The 18,648-nt window shown below is 35.9% G+C and overlaps 1 protein-coding gene across 6 annotated transcripts in view; it reads left to right on the top strand.

The window, feature by feature from the left end:
* INVS (inversin) overlaps nucleotides 1–18,648 on the top strand; it is a 98,601-nt gene that overhangs the window by 17,300 nt on the left and 62,653 nt on the right. The window contains exon 1 of one of the 6 annotated variants that reach the window (XM_027777860.2): nucleotides 18,411–18,544. The exons of the other annotated variants lie outside the window; for them this stretch is intronic. Coding sequence (XP_027633661.1) covers nucleotides 18,533–18,544 — 12 coding nt within the window. The 5' untranslated portion in view covers nucleotides 18,411–18,532. Of the gene's footprint in view, nucleotides 1–18,410; nucleotides 18,545–18,648 lie in introns of those variants that run through there. 6 annotated transcript variants of the gene reach the window in all.

Consider the following 18,648-nt stretch of genomic DNA (forward strand, 5'->3'; position numbering starts at 1 on the left):
GTAGAAATGTTAACTATTAAAAAATAGTGTGAATGCATTCATGAAATGTGTATAGTAATGCATTACATGACTACCCTCGTAATTAGTTACAGTAGGTTACAGTTGAGTTTGGTTACATAACAACACCCTGATGAAATATTTTAGTCATCATCATAACCTTGCCTCCAGTGTACAGGGGTTAACTTCATATTTCTAAGTGACCAGCTTGCTGTGAATGTTAATCTTTTGAAGGTAGGTATTTCATAAACATAACAATGTCAGAGACTTAAAAAAATTGCTGTTAAGATACTGTACTTGCCTGGTGTTCATACAGGCTTTAGATTTTATGACCTGATAGGCACATGAACATTTTAATCATATTAAAAAATTAATTTGAAACACTAAATTTCCCCCAGGTTTTTAAAATACATTTTAGCATATTAAAACAATCTAAATTCTTGTTTAAATCTTTATCTGTATGCTCATATTGTGGCGATTTGTATTGTAGCTATTTAAGATGAGATATTTTGTCTTGACATAATATCCATTAACTGCATGTGCTTTCAATTTCCTTTATGTCTTGCTGCAATCGTAAAGGGCAGTTTGTACCATGTGACATGTGAAACATCTGATGTGATAGAGAATCTCACAATAATTCCTTAATCCTTCATCTTTTCCTGATGGCACCTCTAACTCCTTTTTAAGTAGTTTGTTACTTGCAGTTGTGTAGTTGACCTCCTCCCAGGTATTCTGGTGCACTTAGATGCTTTTGCTTGTTGTCCCAAACATGTCCTGGAAGCCATGTTTCGGAACTGTGAGTTGTCAAAATAGTTCTATTTGGCTTTGGATATCAATAAACATTATCAAAATTTCTGCCTTTGATATAGTCTCCACAGAAAATATTTCTGATAGAACAGCTAGGCAGACTGACCTGTGCTGTTCCGTGTTCTTTCAGTTCCAAGGATTTCAACGTAGGTAAAAAGTGAAGGTGGTCTGATGATTTCGGTAACCCTGTCTAATGCAGTTTTAATATCTAGGTCATCTTGACCCGTTAATGAGAAAACTGAGGTCTCTGAACTCAAAATTGCTGTATTGTCCTTGTTTTGCTGTGCTGTGTCCAAATGGCTTTTGTCACTGGAGCATGTCTACAAAGCAATAGTTACCTGGAAAGATGTGCCAGGTTCTCAACAAAGGGTTCTTGTAATCTCTCTCTCTCAGACTTCATTAATGACATTCTGGACCATTTGCAGGAAGTAAGAGTTAGGATATTCCCTGACTTACCCATGCAGCTAGCCACCTTTCTGTGATAGCAGGCTAAGTGTACATGTTCTCACGCCTTTCTTTGCAGAAAGTTCCTGAAGTTAATAAGGTAGGGTCAGAAATATCAGCTGTTAGTACTACCTGAAATAGCAATGCTTTTTGAAAACAACTTTGCTTATACATTGATATGATAACCTTTGATAGTGGTTGCTTAATGATAATAATTATATTCTTAATGGTAAGTCTTTCATGTGGTGATAAACATCCTTCGTGTTACAGCTTTCAAGCTTTACATATCTGTTAGTGTAAAAAAGATTCTTAGTGTGAATAAGGAGTCGGAAAGTTAAACTCTTTGCTTAAATGTAACAAATACATCTTTTCTCTTGATGGAGAATAGGCAAAACACACTACAATGCAATGTGAGGTGATGGGTTGAGAATCTCATGTAACTGCTGAAATTTACAATGTGGACATCTACATTGTGTTAGTCATCTAGATCACTTTCAAAGTTAATGCAGTTTAGGGTGCAGTTTGTTCACCCAATAGTATAAATGAGTACCTTAGGACACACTAACGAGCTCAGTCATCCTTTTAGGCATCTGACTGATGTAGATCTTGATGTTGTCGATGTCTACATTGTGACAAATGAATCTAACTCAAGGTATACATTGTTTAGCAAGTCTTCATTCACATGATCTTTTGTAGTATCTGTCTTTTCTTCATCAGCCTTATGATGGAGGTGATTCAGTCTTTGTAGACAGAAGGCCACGTAAATGAGGTTACTTTGTTTTTCTTGTTGAGTTTTCTTCTGTTCTGTTACAAAGTTAGAACGTTTTTGCCTCTCTCAAATGGACAGTCTCCCAAGCAATTTGAAAGGGTGCACACCCTTACAGAAAAAAAAAAAAACCCAACTCAAACAACAAAACCCAAAAACCCCACCCAACAACAAAAAAGAGAGGTCAAGTTGTTAATTTCAGAAAAATTAAATTTTAAAAGCATTCAAACAAAAAAAGACCCCCAAACCTGCCAGAAGATGATACACATTATTGCAGGAGTGCACCTGTGAAGATTGCCGTAGGAATTTCAGAGGATAGTTGTTCCTTCATGAACACAGATAGAACTTACTGGGAGCTGAAACAGTGACTGATTGCAACAGAAGTAAAATCATGAACATGATTTTCCAGTGATTTCACACTGAGGAATTTTATTATTATGTGGGTACAAATCGTTTAAGCTGGTAGAATTTAGATTATTGTGAAATAAACATGCTGTGGAGGCGGATGTGAGTACTGGGATTGCAGTTTAACTACAGACATTCTTTTTCACTTGTAAGCATTCTGGTAGCAATTTGCTTCTAGTCTTAAATTGGAACTTGCTTAAACACCTGCATGTGATACTTCTGAATGGAAATGTTTCTACATATCCAAAATATTGGTATATGATTTTGTCATTTATCTTTCATTGAGTAATTCCAGTTTAATGTATGAAAAAAACAGGCCTGCTTCTTTCAGAATTTCTCATAGAGAATGCTCACTTACTAGCAATCTGTTTACTCTGGGGAAGTAACAGTCTATGAATACCCCAAGCACAGCCTTTTGTGTGAACAAGGATAGAAGAAAAAATTCAATAGTTTTGTTGTTGGATGCTAATAATATGCACTTAAAATAATCTTACCAGGATGCTTAACTGTCAAGAGGATATTAATTTTGGCTTCAGGAAGATTAATACCACCCCAGTGGGAAAATGTGGCTTTCATTATCTAGAAGCATTAAATATTCTGGAGCTTATATTAATTCTTTGCTGACACAGTTATTGGTAAGTAACAGTACACTAGGATGCAGTTAGGAATTCTGTGTAAAGTATAAGGGTGTATTTTAATGATCTTTACTTGTATTTTTTCTTAAACTAGAAATAAGTGTTATTCCTGTATACTCACTCACCAGTAACCATAGAGGTAAAGAAGGAAGTAAGAAAAGACAGCCTGTGGCAAGCATAAGACATTGCAGAAAACTGGAAACAGAAAGTAGACTTGAATTCAGTTACTTTATGAAAACTTACTCCCAAGTCTTATGTAATGACTACAGTCAAGGTAGTCCAAGAGCCCCCAAACCAGCATGTTCTTTCCTCTTTCTTGTCCATGTAAAAGATGTTTGTATTAAAAGCTCCTGAATGAGGATTGCCTGGGAACAAGCTTATACATTTTTCTCTCACTACCTTTTTCAAAATATATTTTGTGCAGCTGTAGTGTTTCAAATCATTCATAAGGCATTATTTGAACTGCATAAAAGAGTACATGTGCTTCTAACTTTTATTTTCCAATCTATGTCATGAAAATAAATAATCACGGTGCCTTTCAGAGGTGATGGTGGTCAGTTCATGTTCTTTTTTTCCCTGAGCTGGTAACCTTGTGTGAGGTTTCCCCTGAAGTGAGTGCTCATGAGTAATACTAATTCTGTGCATATAGGTTCATGAAGTGTGAATGAGCTTTACATTCATTCTGGCATACTTTCATGTGAACATACAATTTGACTAAATGCAAAAAATCTGAACAAACCAAAGTGTGAAACAGGAATGTTGGCCAGCCGGCCAGAAGAGGTGGCGTTTTTTACATGCATGACTATGGTTTCCTCTGTGCTTAATTAAGCCATGGACAATAACCATGATACAAATATTTTCTTTCCAGAACAAAGGGTTCTTTCTAGTGCATGCAGCAGCCTGAAGATGCTCAAGGGCAGAAGGTACAGGTCCTTCTATGTGATTTGTATGTGTTGTATTACAGATATGCTAGCTGCCCCAGGGTTGGGCCTGCCCATGGCCTGCCCATGGCTTTCCCCTGAGCCCTTTTCACAACCGCAAAACTGTTCACTGGTGAGTCAATAGAAAATGAACTCCACAAAATAACGATTTATTTTCTGCCTGCTTAGCACAAGTCCTCATGCTCCCAAATGCTTTTCACTATTGGTTGTGCTGATACTACCATTGATCTGTGCTGAAAGCCCTGTTGAAATGGTTAAAAATAACTGCAGGAAAAGCTTAGGAAGAAAAACTTCACATTGTTACAGAGATCTAAATTACGATATAGTCCCTCAGAAAGTTGTGCTGTCTCCTCTGAGGAAGAATAATAAAGCAGACAAAGACTTTGCCAGGCTGGAACTTCCTAAATGAACTCTGACATCGTGAAAACTGTTCTTAAAACCTTAGGTAAGATTTTGTACCATTCCGTTTGAGTTGAGGGAGGACAAGGGAACCCTTTTGAAGTTTTTTTGTGTGCAGTAAATAGCAGCTTTGGCTTTCTTTCACAATCTTGTATATCTCTGGTTCTGCTTCAGGCATTCTTTAGATTTCATTAGTACTTCCATTTGCCTTTGCATTAACCTGTCTCAATTTAGTGCTCAGTAAGCAAAATATTGAAGTATGAAAAGGTGATCTTGAAATCAAAGTATTGGTCTCCTCTTATGAAAAGCTGCATTCCAGCTCCAGAGCATCTTAAATTTCACTGTTTCTCACTTGAAACATGCGGGGTGGCTTAGAATATAATCATGCACACAAAATACTGTAAGATGGAAGCATCTTGTGGACACCAGCGTTAGGTAAGCTCTTTTGCATGTAGCTAGAGAGAGAAATGACTGTTCTGAAAAGGTTCTGCAAAATCAAGCACTAGATCTTATGAGGATGGTCAGAACACTGTCTTGTGTATTATTCAGCTTCAAAAATTCTGTATCTTGATTCATTAGTGCATCATAGAAGTGAAGGAGAGGGAAGGCTTTCCAAGTCAGTTATAGTAAAAATTACAGAGCAGCATCATTGAAACAGAAAGCTTGATAACAGTTTTGTTGGTACAGAGAGCTTATTTGGGCGCTACTTTCCATGACCGGTATGTTATTCTCATATTTTCAGGCAATACATTTTCAGCTTGCACACTTTGTCATGCCTCGTAACAATGCAAGAACATGCACGTTGCTGGTTTCTCCTGAAGTGTTAAATCACTAGTCATTTGATATCCAGCAATCATCTGTCTCTACTTCAGACTGTGGTTAAAATCCAGCCAGTTCTTTTGTCTGTAGAAGAGAAACTGGAAACACTGTTCTAGAAGCCAGGGTTCAGTTTCACAGCAGATACTAAGGTATCTGAATCTGATTTCTCACTGGTTTTATGTTAGAATGAAATCACATTTTAAGATGAGGTTATACAAAAATTTACATGCCAAAGTAGTTATTTTGACTTCAAGATTAGAATTTCAGAGTAGCTAAAGATTGGACTGTCTCTATACAGACTGCACTGATAAATGTGGTATGAATGGCTGTAGGCTACGGCACATATAAAATTTACTTTTAAATTATTTTAGTAACTGTTGGTTACTACACTTACTCTAATAAAACATGTTTGAAAACACTGCTTGCAATTTGTGGCTACCTCCCTGAATATACCTACTTCCCAGCAGTCATTTTGAGCAGCAAAGGAATTATGGCATGGCTAAACAAAAAGCATAGTGTCTGTTACTGTCTTTGGATAGGATTGGATTGTGCAAAAGAAAGCAAGCTAGCTGAGGTGCTAAAATGCATTATACTATAAATATCTGACAGGTTTGTTCTGCAGTCTGCTGTAGCCAGAATGCTTCTATCTACTTCCACTCATAATAGCAAAAAACTGGTTTTCCCCATTTAGAATTGTAGAAGCAAAAGCTGAAGGTGAACAGGAGAGGCTTAAAGAGAGAGTTTGCAGCAGGAGCACCTGTGGAGTATTTAGACAAATACTGTGTAGCAGAGTGTGTTTGTGTGGAAAGGGATGGACTAAGTGTAGCCCTTGTGTAGTGTCTTCTCTTTTACATGCAAATGAAGTGGTGAACTCCAGTTGTCAGGGGCAGTTGATGACTGGCAGCTATCATTGTAGCATCCATATTCTGAAGCATTTTGTTTTAATTGTGAGGTTTGCAAACCCAATTTGAAAGTAGAACAAAGAATAAATACATCTAAGGTTTTTGTGAAGATGAATGGATTAACTCTTGCTATAGGTAAAGGATGTTCAGATATGATTCTGAGAGGTACATCACCTGGAACATAACTTGAAAAATGTAGTGGTATATAATTTCTGATTCCAACCTGTAATAGTGGAAAATATTCACACTTCTCAAGAATAGGGATCATAAATCAAATAAAAGTATGTCTTGCAGAAGAAAACTCGGGAATTATAACGGGGGAGACAACTCATCGGGTTAATGAGTCTAATGTGATTAGACATTAAGAACAGTAGTTTTTCTTCACTGCTTGGCACAAGCTAGTCCTCTAGTATAACGTTATTTTTTTTTAGCAGTTAAAGATTTAGGGGAAAAAAACAAAAGAAGAAGAAAAGCTCTTACAATAATAAAAGGGAGGAAAAGCCCAAATGAGAATACTTTTAATGAACTGGGTAAAACCAAATTGGGGGAATGATACATATTCCATTCCTCTGTAAACAAGTTATGCATTAAAAAGAATAAGAATCTGCTAAATAAAACCAAAACCTAGTAGTGACTGTAATCTAGGACAAGTAGGAGGTTTATAATATAAACAATAATGGAGTTTTTGATGTTGAAAAACCTGAACACCTCCTGAGAACACTCTGGACTCACAGTCACAGTATAGGGACAAATGTCTTTGTGCAAATAAATATTTGGAATGAATGTGCTCTGTTCTGCCGGGTGTGGAGGGTTGGGTGGGATGAGCCCCCAGAGGTGTGTCTTCTTCAGCACAGGTGCTTCTGTGGGGGCCTGGTGCTGGAATTCTGAACTAATTCTGAGCTAACCCATTGAAAATGGGCTTTTAATCAATCTAAATAAAAATTTATCTACTAAATGGTACATTACATTATTTGAAAGCTAAAATATTGTTCTTCTCTTTGCAGTGATTTATTATATTTGGAGTACATTTTAGAGTAGTATAATAATAATTTAAACTTATCCCTAGAAATATTATATACATTTCAGCTTTTCAGGTTTTTTACTTGTTTCCTTGAGTTCTGTGAGACCAAGCTTACTTCAGTGTCCTGTAGGTTCAGTTTTTCTTCAGACAGTAGTAATCTATCTGTTTGCCAAATTGTTTATTTAAATATCTCTATTTTGTGATAATACTGTACTGAAATGACCATCTTTTTAAAGTATTTAATCAGCTGTGTCTGATTGAAACATTAGTACATGTGTTCAACCCTAAGAGTATTTTGTAAACCTAAGAAGTTAAAACACTCCTAGGACAAATGCTATGCAATTTGATTTTTTTTTTTTTTCTGAGTAAATCGTTTTACAGTGTGTAGATTTTTGTAAAGAATAGTATTGCACTTGCATGTAGTTTCCTGTATCTGTATGACCTAGATGTTACACAAAAACATTTTCCTCAATTAAACTGTAGATTTTTCCAAAATAGAATAGTAGATATTCATCTTATGTCTTCCTTGACTAAAGAAGCTTTATTTTATTTAAGTATTAATGTAATTTGATTTAATGTCATTTTATTGTTAGTAAGTAATTTCAGAAGCATAGGAATCCTTTGCTGGAAAATACGTATTTTTAACATAGTTGAGAAATCAACTAATTAATTATGGCACAGGAGTTCTAATTTCTTTTTAACTGCTTCAAGAACTTGTGTATTTTTACTCACATTATTTTTGTGTTTGCATGATCTTAACAGAGTTCCTGTGGTTTTGGTGCCTAATTTTAGGGGTTTTTAAAATTTTCTTTTCCTGTTGCTTGTTATATTAAACAGCCTTAGTTTAAGGACTGTGCCTCTGATCTTGTTGTTAATGATTTTGCATAGTACTGCTATAAAAATAATCAATGTTGTTGCTGCTTTTCAGTTTGCCTTGGAGTGATGTGATTTGTGAAGTCCTGTGTTATTAGATATTGCATATTGTCCTAGAAATGGACTTTTTTTTTCCTTGAGAAACAATTGAAGAAAACTTATAAATTCAAGTGATGTAGTTCTGGTTTATATCGGCCCACTAAAAAGAAAGGAAAATTGTGTAGATATTAAATGGAATAATAACCGTAACGTCTCTCTGTCATGTAGCTTGGTATTGGGATTCCTTTATTAATGATGCAAATCCTTGCCTGGTAAGAATGCTTCCCAGCTCAAGTTTGGTTTTCTGGGGTTAATTTTCCTGGAATTTCTGTCTGGGCTTGAGAAGAGCTCTGTACAAAGGGAGTCAGTACAGCCTAGTGGAGAGCAGAGTCATGAGCATTTGCATCTCTGGAATGTTTTTATTGACAAACGGTAGTCTGCTATTGACATTTGTGTCCCTTGATGATACTTCTATCCTAGCTTATCTTTGCTGGTCAAATGCCTTAATTGTTCTGGCCTTTAATTCAGTCAAAGTTGGAGCAGGAGTGGAAGAGAAAAGAGAAGGAACAGGTCTAACAGAGCATCAAGCTTGAGCTGTGAAGCTGCTGGCAACGATCAACCTGTCATAATGTTATGATTTGTTCATTTTTATACCATTTATTAGCCTTTACTTGTTGTGCCATTTGGCCTCCAGGGCAGATAAAGTGCTGTCTAATTTGGTAGGTTTGCTTCTGTCAGAGTGGCCTCGACAGAGAAGGTGTTAGCTGTAGTGACAAATAATCAATAGCTGTCATTGTCATGAGGAACGTGAGTAGTTGGGCCTTTCATCTGGAGGATTAGAGGTCTAATTGGATTGAGAATAGGGAGGGTGGGCTGTTGGGTAACCCTGTCAGCTATGTTAAGCTGTCAAATGTCAGCCTTCCTGAAAGGAAGAAGGGATGGTTAGCTTTCAGAAACAAGGAAGGAGACACATGAAAGCTTTTTAAAAAGTAATAGATAGAAAAGTAGAATAGGCTAACGTAGACTTTAACCCCTTCTTGTTTAATTATAGATCTCTCCATTTAATGAGGGTGCGTTGTGTGCTCCCTCTCTCCCTCTCTCCCTCTCTCCCTCTCTCCCTCTCTCCCTCTCTCCCTCTCTCCCTCTCTCCCTCTCTCCCTCTCTCCCTCTCTCCCTCTCTCCCTCTCTCCCTCTCTCCCTCTCTCCCTCTCTCCCTCTCTCCCTCTCTCCCTCTCTCCCTCTCTCCCTCTCTCCCTCTCTCCCTCTCTCCCTCTCTCCCTCTCTCCCTCTCTCCCTCTCTCCCTCTCTCCCTCCCTCCCTCCCTCCCTCCCTCCCTCCCTCCCTCCCTCCCTCCCTCCCTCCCTCCCTCACACACACAGAGACACACAGACACACACAGACAGACAGAATTTGTGTGAAACAGATTTGGCAGCATGGTGCCACATCAGACTGGTTCTGTGTTTTGAGAAAAAGCCATTTAACTACTCGGATGGAGAATATAACTGCAAAAGATTGCAATTTAAGAGAGAAAAATAGCTACAAATGGAGGGAATCACTTAGCAGAAGCTATAAAGAAATGGAAGATTTTATTTTAAATATTTTGTTGTAAAGATTTGGCAGTCCGATAGTACCAATATGTTTTTGAGACACAAGCAGTTGTTTCAGTGTTGCTGTAAGTAGATAAAGTACTATGATCCAACCCTGCATTAGACTGTAAAATTGTCAGCTGAGTTTTGTCTGTATTTTCATGCTGTTGCTTTTGATCCCTTGCTCTCTGCCTGTTTCTTGGAGAAAGATTTCTGTGGTTATAGGAAGATAAATCCAATGAAAGAGCCATTATGATAGTAGAACAAATAATTTCTTCAGATTAATGTCTCAGAAGGTTTACACTACTAATATTTACCTTACCAGAATAAATAATGGGACTGGATTTTAAAGGAGGATTTGTTTGTTTATAAAATCACTAAAATAGTGGTTTCTTTATTTGTCATCTGATTTTGTCACACTTTTCAAAGCAAGTCTTAGCTGTAACTGTACCGGTATTTCCTTTCTCTAAGTAACACATTTTCCCAGAGATCTGTAGAACTTAGCCAAAGTTACCAATATAACTGGCTACCTTTTACAAGAAGCTAACATCCTTAACTGCTGATGACCTTGAAATAGCAAAGATTTTAGAAAGGGGGGGGAAAAAGCCCTTTATTTTTTATTGACTAAATAAAATTTTAAAAAAAGACAATTTTATATTTTTCTTTATTTTGAGGCCTGTACATTTTTTTTTAAATCTCATAGATTTCTGTTTTCTGGGTTTGATTGTTTATTCTAAACTAGTGGTTTTACTATTGGTGTTTCAGTTTGGATTGATTCCCCAGCTGCTCCCCTCTCTTCTGCACCACTTATTGATGGCTATTTGGACTCATGACATCATATTTACTGGTGGTCTGCTGTAAATACTGGCAAACCCACCCTTAATCTTAGGTTTATCTTTGCAGGTTAGTACAATGTGTAAGTATTTCAGAAGCAGAAATCTTGAATAGATTGTCTGTTATCATAATATTTCAATGGCTTAAGTGGCTTTTTTCCCCTTTGAGATTGCATGTCATGCTCTTAGAGTCATCTTTGTGTGAGAGTCTGGATTCATGGCTCTTAACTGATTGCAAAAGCAAAAATTATTCATCTGACAGGTATTGTACCTCTATCATTTCTCCTCTCACAGTCCACTTCTCCTGCCTCATCTTCCTCTGTTTTGTTTCATTGCTTCCCCAACTCTGACTTTATGATCCTGATACTTATTTTTGAGTCTGTATAATCTGATTTAATCGGAGAAATATTATGCTACAGTGGCCAGGTTGGCTTCAATATCCATAATATCCATGAAGCTGATGCAGGGTTTCTACACTGTGTTGTAGTCTGAACTGTAAAAGCACTGTGATAAAATCAGCTTTTTCCTGGCAATAAAATAAGCCCAGGCCCATTTATTACTAGAAGATTTTTAAATTATGTTTTTAGCTTATTGAAAATCTTTCCATTCTTCTGAAAGTTTTTTTCAAGTTTCTGCTTTATTTTTATTCATTGTGATGTGTACATCTTAATTTATAGAGTTAGTATCTTAATTTCTAGATCAGTATTTTAATTTCTAGAGCTTTACTAGCACTTGCTACTAAAATCCTTGCCCTGGTTTTTTTCCAGATAATTTTCATGACATGGCAATGATCTGTGGTTTCCCCATTTTCTCCCCTTCTTATTCTAGCTAGAACATCACTGTTGGTGATGCTTTCTTTCTCTTTTCTTCCAGCAATGTCACAGCTATTTTCATTAACCTCATTGACTGATTTTCACTGTACAAATTGTTACCTCTCATTTCCAAGCACCATGTAATTTCACTTCTCTGCATCTCTGTTCTGCTTCTTACTCTGTTACTCTCCTCATTTCAGCTTTGTCTTCTGCTATGCTCCCTGTGCTTGAAATGAGCTTTCATGATCCAAACTGCCAAAGAGGATATTGTCAGGCCAAAAAAATATATTGTATATATATACATATATAATATATATATTAGTGCCTCTGTTGATCTTAAGCATTTGAAATGTCATTAAGAATAATAAGGAAATAAATGTCTCCAACTCCAGCGATTCTCTAAAAGATTTTGAAAATACGAATCAAGTGCAAGACATGGTAGTAGAACATAGAGAAGCTCTACTTATGTTTTGGTTTTCAGTGAAGAGAACTAATTCTGCATAGTATAGGAAATGGGACCTTAAATATCTGTGCAGTCATCTGGAGAATCGCTTTATTTTCATCTATCAAATTCATGGTTGTACTTCTGTGAGTATAATTTGGGAGAGCTTCTGGGCCGATAACTTACCCATTGTTACTTTTTCTGATCTTTTCTAAGTCTTCTTCCACAGCAATAATTTTTCAGGTTGCTATCAATTAATAAAATAGCTCGTGTTAGTTTATGAAGAATTTTAGTTATCAAGAATGAGAAGGTAAAGGGATCCTGTCATTAAAAAATCATCTTAAGTGAGGACTGAAGGCTAAAAAAACCCCATGGGTGCATAACTTCAATGCAGAGGTTTTGTTGGGAAGACGGACTGGAACTGGACAGGATGCGGACATACTTCAAGACAGTTAGGCAAAATTTTGCCCAGCAAAAGCAAGTACTTTGTGCAGGCATGAGCAGTGCTTTTTTTTACAGAATGTTATTCCATGTTGCTTGATATTTGGATGTTTTGAGTTAACTTAATTATCCTGTTTTTCAATGGCTAGCTCTCTTGTACATACTGTTACCAAAAACTTGTCTCCTCTCTCATTTTTTGCTTCATTCAGAGGATAGGTGAGAATTTCTCTAGTGTTTGAACTTGAAAATAATGGTTATATCTTAAAAATGCAATTCTCTTTAAACGTGATACTTACTATATTTGGAGTGTTATGGTTCAGATCTGAATAATTTCATTTTGTTTCACTACTGCTGTTCCTTTAGTGTGTTTAGCTTCGTGGCATCCCTCAGTGCACAAGAGGCTTGCCCAGCTCTTCTCCCAGGACATTGCTGTCTGCTGCCAAGTCTGTAACTTAAAAATACCTTTACAGGCAAAGACATCTCCCTGTTTGAGTGTCCTTTCTAAAACATCATTCTTGCATTAATTGCCCCTCTGCAGCTGACCTCACAACTGATCTTTAATGGTTACAAGTAGAAATATTGTTGTTGGGACTGAGAAGCTGCTTACTTGTTTGTGTCCAGATTTGGCGCTAACAAATTAAAACAGGGCTACCCCTAGTATTAGCTCATGAGTTTGGTTTAGTTCTGTTTTTTGAGCTGTTCCATTTCTGTTTGAATGACGTTATTTTTTTCTGGGTTTTCTGTACTAAAAAGTGAAGGTATTTGGTTTTGCTGATTATAAATGTTATTCTAATTTTAAGCAAGTTAGTTTTGTGTTAAATGTTTCCACATACACTTCAATAAATGTAGTACCAGCAATAGATCATTTTGAAACAGGACACCTTTCTGCTGAATTCTCCAGGAATCTTCTATCAGGTGTCTGACACGTCCTTAATCTGATGCTCAGGCTTGTCATTTGAATCAATAGTATACTAGATAGGATGTCTTCAGCATGCAAGGCTATTGCTATAGAAGGTGTTTGAAAAATAAATTCAGATCTTATGGCCAGCCACAAACTCCAGGAGCACTCATATTTCATTTGTCTCTCTCTTTGTCTGTAATCAGTTGATTAAGTTGTTGATTAAAGAGAATTAGGTGAATCACACCCAAGTTAAAATGGATATGTATAAACTGCATAAGCAAATTCTGTTGTTTCCTGGAAAGCAACAGCTAATGTCAACATTTCGTAAAATACAAAATTAATTTAACTTACCTATTAAAGTTAGTATTTTTTGGTCTCTGTAGAGCAGTTTGGAACCCTTTTTTATTGCACTTTTTAATTAATTAAGAATGCTATTAGTTCTTATTAATGAGGAATTATTTCTACGGAAATATTAAGTGATTTATAAGTATTGTATGTATATCTTCAGCCTTCTGATAGGAACATTTAAACATAATTATATATCTATATGTATGTACACACGTAGGACATGTTTTTTCAGCATTCTGTTAGTATGTTATAGATCTGGGAGGACTTTTAAGAAACACCAAGCCTGAATTGTTATTTTAACTGCCTATAGTCTGAACAAAGAGAACTAAATCTAGTGCTTTTATTACAACTAGGATGCAGTTTGAGTACGTTACTAAGGCTTTGATTTGTTTACCAGTACTGTAAGTAGATTCTGACTTCAGTTGGAATCTCAAATGTCGCTGTAGTGTCTATAGAAGCTGTAAAATATTGCAGTATATAAAAGCAGCCTCAAGTGTCTCAATAACTGTTTCAAGTAAGGGTAAACCCATGTTTGTTGCAGGCTATTTTCATTAAGTTTTGTCTGTCTACTTCTGTAATAGTTCTCAAAACATCACTGTCCCTGGACAGCTTTTCTCTTAAAATAGAATTTGCTATGTAGTTTTGTAATTATTGCACACAGTGGTTTGTTATAGGATTAAAATGTTTGAAATACATATAAATTGATTAAAAGACTGATATTTTCAGATAAAACAGCAGCTAAAATCATAACGTAAAATTCTGGGAGGATATGCTCAAAAATGAGTATATATGCAAAGTTTTCATTTTGCAAGCATTGTTGCTTCCAGCCGTTTGTAAGGACATAACATGCACGGGTGCTCAGAGGGGTGCAGTTAAGAAGTACAAGGCAATAGTGACACAGTACTAGTCAGAGAGATGCTGTGTAGCGCCAGCAATTAGTTTGCTTCCAGAATGAAATAGTACTGCACAAAGTTAGGATAAAAAATTAATACTTTGACTGGACTGATGGCTGTCATTCAGACTTGTGTTTCGAATAGAATTCTGTCATGGATAATACTGTTCTTTATAACATTTTTGTTAGATTTTAACTGGAAATCTGGACATAGTATACAAAAGTAGATGAATCGAAAACTATATTAAGTCTGTCTAAATGTAGGTTTATCCTCTTAAAGTATGAGCATACACAATTTAAAAGTTCCTGTGTGTAAGATCATGGAGGATTTTTTTTGTCTTGCTAAAATGCTTTTTGAGCAACCATCCTAACTTGCCTTATGCTTCTGGAAGAGAGGTGGGAAGTTTAGGAGGCATTAGGTAATGTACGTATAACTAAGCAATAAGGGACTTGGACATCTGCAAAACATCAGTTATGTGAGGTATATGGATAATTACTAAAAATTGAAAGAACATTATAAATATGGACATAAAACTTTACAAGGATTCAAGAAGAATGTGAATATATGAAAATACCATTTTTTTAAATAAAAACATATTTCAGGTATATATTTTAAATTTTTTATCATTACTCTTCATTCGAGACTGTTCAACTTAAAGCCATTAAGATGAAGAAAATTAATGTTGTACATATTTTCTAGTACTTGTACTTTTTGGGAGGAGGGAGTCAGTACTTGGTGCCATATCTTTCAGATCACAGTATGTTTTGAAATACGGTATTTTTTGAAAACTTAGTCTTTGATTCTCTATGAAGAGGTGGGCAGCAATCTTGTAAATATGGATAATGTGTCTTGGGTTTTGTCGTAAATCCCCAGAGATTGTGTTGTGGGTACTTCTGCCTGAATGACTTTGAAAGAACACTGCAGGAAAACAAGTTCAGTAACAGTAGAAGAGATCAGCTGGAAATGAGAATGCTAATTGCATTTTCATCCTTGAAGTGTTTTTTACATGAAAGCCACTAACTTCTATAGGTAGACCATAAAATCCAGAGCTGAAGAGCTGAGAACACTACACAGAAACATATGTACAGACCATGAATAAATGAGGTCAAAGGTTGTAATATACAAACACCTATTTTCCTTCAGTTTACGCTGGGAAACAGTTTTACCTTGGCTTTTACAGCACTGGTCAGTTGTCTTCTCTATTGTATTCTTTGACTGCGTGCCAGTGGATAGTTCAGTCTATTCCTATGGAAACCAAGATATTGAAGCCAATCTTGTAAAAGGCTTTGGGGAGAGGTGCTCTAAGTTCAGACACCACTTTGCTTTCAGTCCAAATGTCTGATAGTCAGAACTGGCCTCCAGTTGTACTGATGTTCTTGGCTGATGTATTGCCTAAGATGCTTAGCCAGACAGATGAACACGATCAGCTTGGAAACTGGTAAATAAGGTTTCTATTCAGCTGTCTGAGAGGTTCTTTCCAGTTGAGTGTTTTACTTCTGGGTCTAAGATGTTGCTAACAAAGTTGCTAAAAGGGTACTTTGTGAGAATAAACCTAATGTCAAAATTAGTGATGTTTTTGCTATGGTTGACTTGAAAGGATTAACAAAGCATCAAATATTTAAATCCACCAGTAGTTTGTTAGATAGAAGATATGTCATCATCCTTTAGCTTACAGCAATTTTTTTTTTTTCAAAGCTGTAGTTCAATGGATGACTGCTAAGGATTATGTTTAAAACAATAATACTAAATATTTTCTTTTATTTTTCAGTTACATTTTTAATCAAGGAGTTAACTGCTTAGTTTTGCTCAAATTAAAACTACATAAGCACTTGATTTCAAGTTTTCTTGAATTAAACTGGTCCAGCTGTGACTGAAATTGTTCTAGAGGCAGAAGAAATACTGGTTTAACTCCCTATAATTAATAAAATTTACATTATTAGATTTTATTTGTCTGTTTAGAAATGGGTTGTTTTCATTTACTCCACAGCAGTTACTGAAGGTGCAAGTGGATATCAAGTCTTCTGACTATCATTTGCCATCTGATTAGGGAGTGTGGAGAACAGGAAGGGGAGTAGTTTCTCTACCACCTCTACCAACTTTGTTTATGATGTAGTTAATATAGACTACAATGGTGAGTAGACAGTATGCAGAAAAAATGAGCTAAGAATTATTATCTTTGCAGTCTAATTCTTGCCCAGTGTCCCAAGCGTGTGTCCCAAAGGTTGAAGGGACTATTTGAAAGGATTGAGAATGTCCTTAGAATTGTAATGTTTAATAAAATACATCAGTGTGTGTTTTCTATAGGACTTTGCCATCAGATTGATGAATACGATCACCTTACTTTAAATTTTTGAAATAATTTGATTTAATCACCTTCTCTTTTGGTGTGGTTTCATTCAACAGTGACAGTATTTTTGCAGCTACTGTGTTTTAATGAAGAATGGTTAATCTAGCTGTTAAGAATTATGGATAAAATTGAATTTCCTTCCCTATTCATCATTTACATATCAAAATAATATTTATTATGGCAGAGATAGGGAAAAAAGTTATTGGGAGCTTGTCTGTGATTCTAATTTTGTGTATTCTTGATAAAGCATTTGAAATTTAACATATATTAAAATGATTAACATTTAAACATAGTCAAAATTTTATATAAACTTTGTCATGGGTATATTTGCTCAAATAAGGATATTCTGTGTATTGAAATTGTATGGCAATATAGCACATGATAACCAGAGGGACAGCCTGTTTGTCTGATGGTGACTTTACTCATTTTAACTAGAAATTGTGGTTCTGCGTAGCTATATCAAATTTTACCCTCCACCCCACCCCGGAACTGTTTAAAAAATGTTACTGATACTTGGGTGTAAGAACAGTGCAGTCGTATACATTTAAAGGCTAGCTCTTACAGGGCTTAGCTGTTGTAACCAAGCAATATTAATTCAGTTTCAGTGTGTTAGAAATCAGAAGTTTCACTATTTCATGCATAGATAATTTTTCAAAACACAAGTGTTGTTAATTTATAAATGTAAAAAATTCTTATTTGTAATTTAATTAATGTATCTACTTTCTAGTCTCATTTTGATAACTTTTCTTCTGAAGAATCCTTGTCAGATTTCTGGAAGTTGGCTCATAATATAAACATATCAATATGCTCCTTTTGATGTATGGATTGAAGTTACTTTTGGAACACTATTCTGTTCCTATATATATCAAATTAGAAGTATGATAGTCACGGTTCTGTTTTTGTAAGTGCTTAGTTTGTTCTCTGAAAAGCTACTAAAACTGGCAGGTGTTGGTGACAGAAAGTCCCTTTATATGCTCCATGTCTAAGTTGTTTCTGATGTTCTGAGAACATGTTTCTTCTCAAAGGGATACTAATAGATGAAGCAACCTCCAAAGAGACTACATGCACAGCCCCTTTTCTTTCCAAAGTTATTAAATTCTTGGGTTCTGAAAATTTTTAACCAAGCTGACCTGTGGGGTGAAGCATCCTCTCTTAAGCACCTACTCGTTGGAAAGAAAGTATGTATGTTTGTGTATATAGAAAGGTTATCTTCTGTAAGATTGAGTAGGTTGAAGACAGCAGTTTCTGCCCTGTGGACATAAGCAGGTTAAATTCAGTTGCCATTTTGCTTTTAAAGGGAAAGCTCATGGATATATTTATCTTTTACAGGTTTAGCTAGCGATTAAGGAGTCAAGTTTTTTTACTTTCACTGTTTCTTGAAAGCATCTGACAGCAAAGAGCTGTTCTCAACTTCAGCTGTAGCATCTGTGCTATTCTGTTGGCAATGCGTGCTAATGTCGTGCAGAGTGTCTACTATGCTCTGCTTGGGTTTTGAGCTAAAATCTAAGTGACTTACCCTGCGAGTGTGGGAATGCACAGTACAATTTATTATTTGCCAATGTATAGATTTATACTGACTTCAGAAACTCACGTCACTATTAAAGTATAGACAATTTTGTGTTTCAGACATGAGTAATGCTTAAATCTTAACTCCAACTTTTAAGGAGTCATGGGTTTAAAAGGGTTAATATGTTGTCTGACTGTTAAAAACATAGCAATCTATTTCGCTTTTTTTCTTATCTTAGAATAAAAACTAGTATATTTGGGGCACAATGTGGATCTATGGAAAAGGTTATCAGTGGCCTGGTATACTAAATTTCCGCACACATTTCCAGTTCTCATTCTGCTCCAAACTGGGTCTAAATCAGAGGAACAGTGTACATGACCGAATATGTAAGTACTAACCTATGATACAATTTGTTTTCCTGCTCTCAAGCTGTTATGTATCCAGCTATACTTTCTTAAATGTGATGTAGGAGTTCAAAGAGGAAAATTAA

Source organism: Falco peregrinus, chromosome 3 (assembly GCF_023634155.1).
Source record: "Falco peregrinus isolate bFalPer1 chromosome 3, bFalPer1.pri, whole genome shotgun sequence".
Taxonomy (NCBI): Eukaryota; Metazoa; Chordata; class Aves; order Falconiformes; family Falconidae; genus Falco; species Falco peregrinus.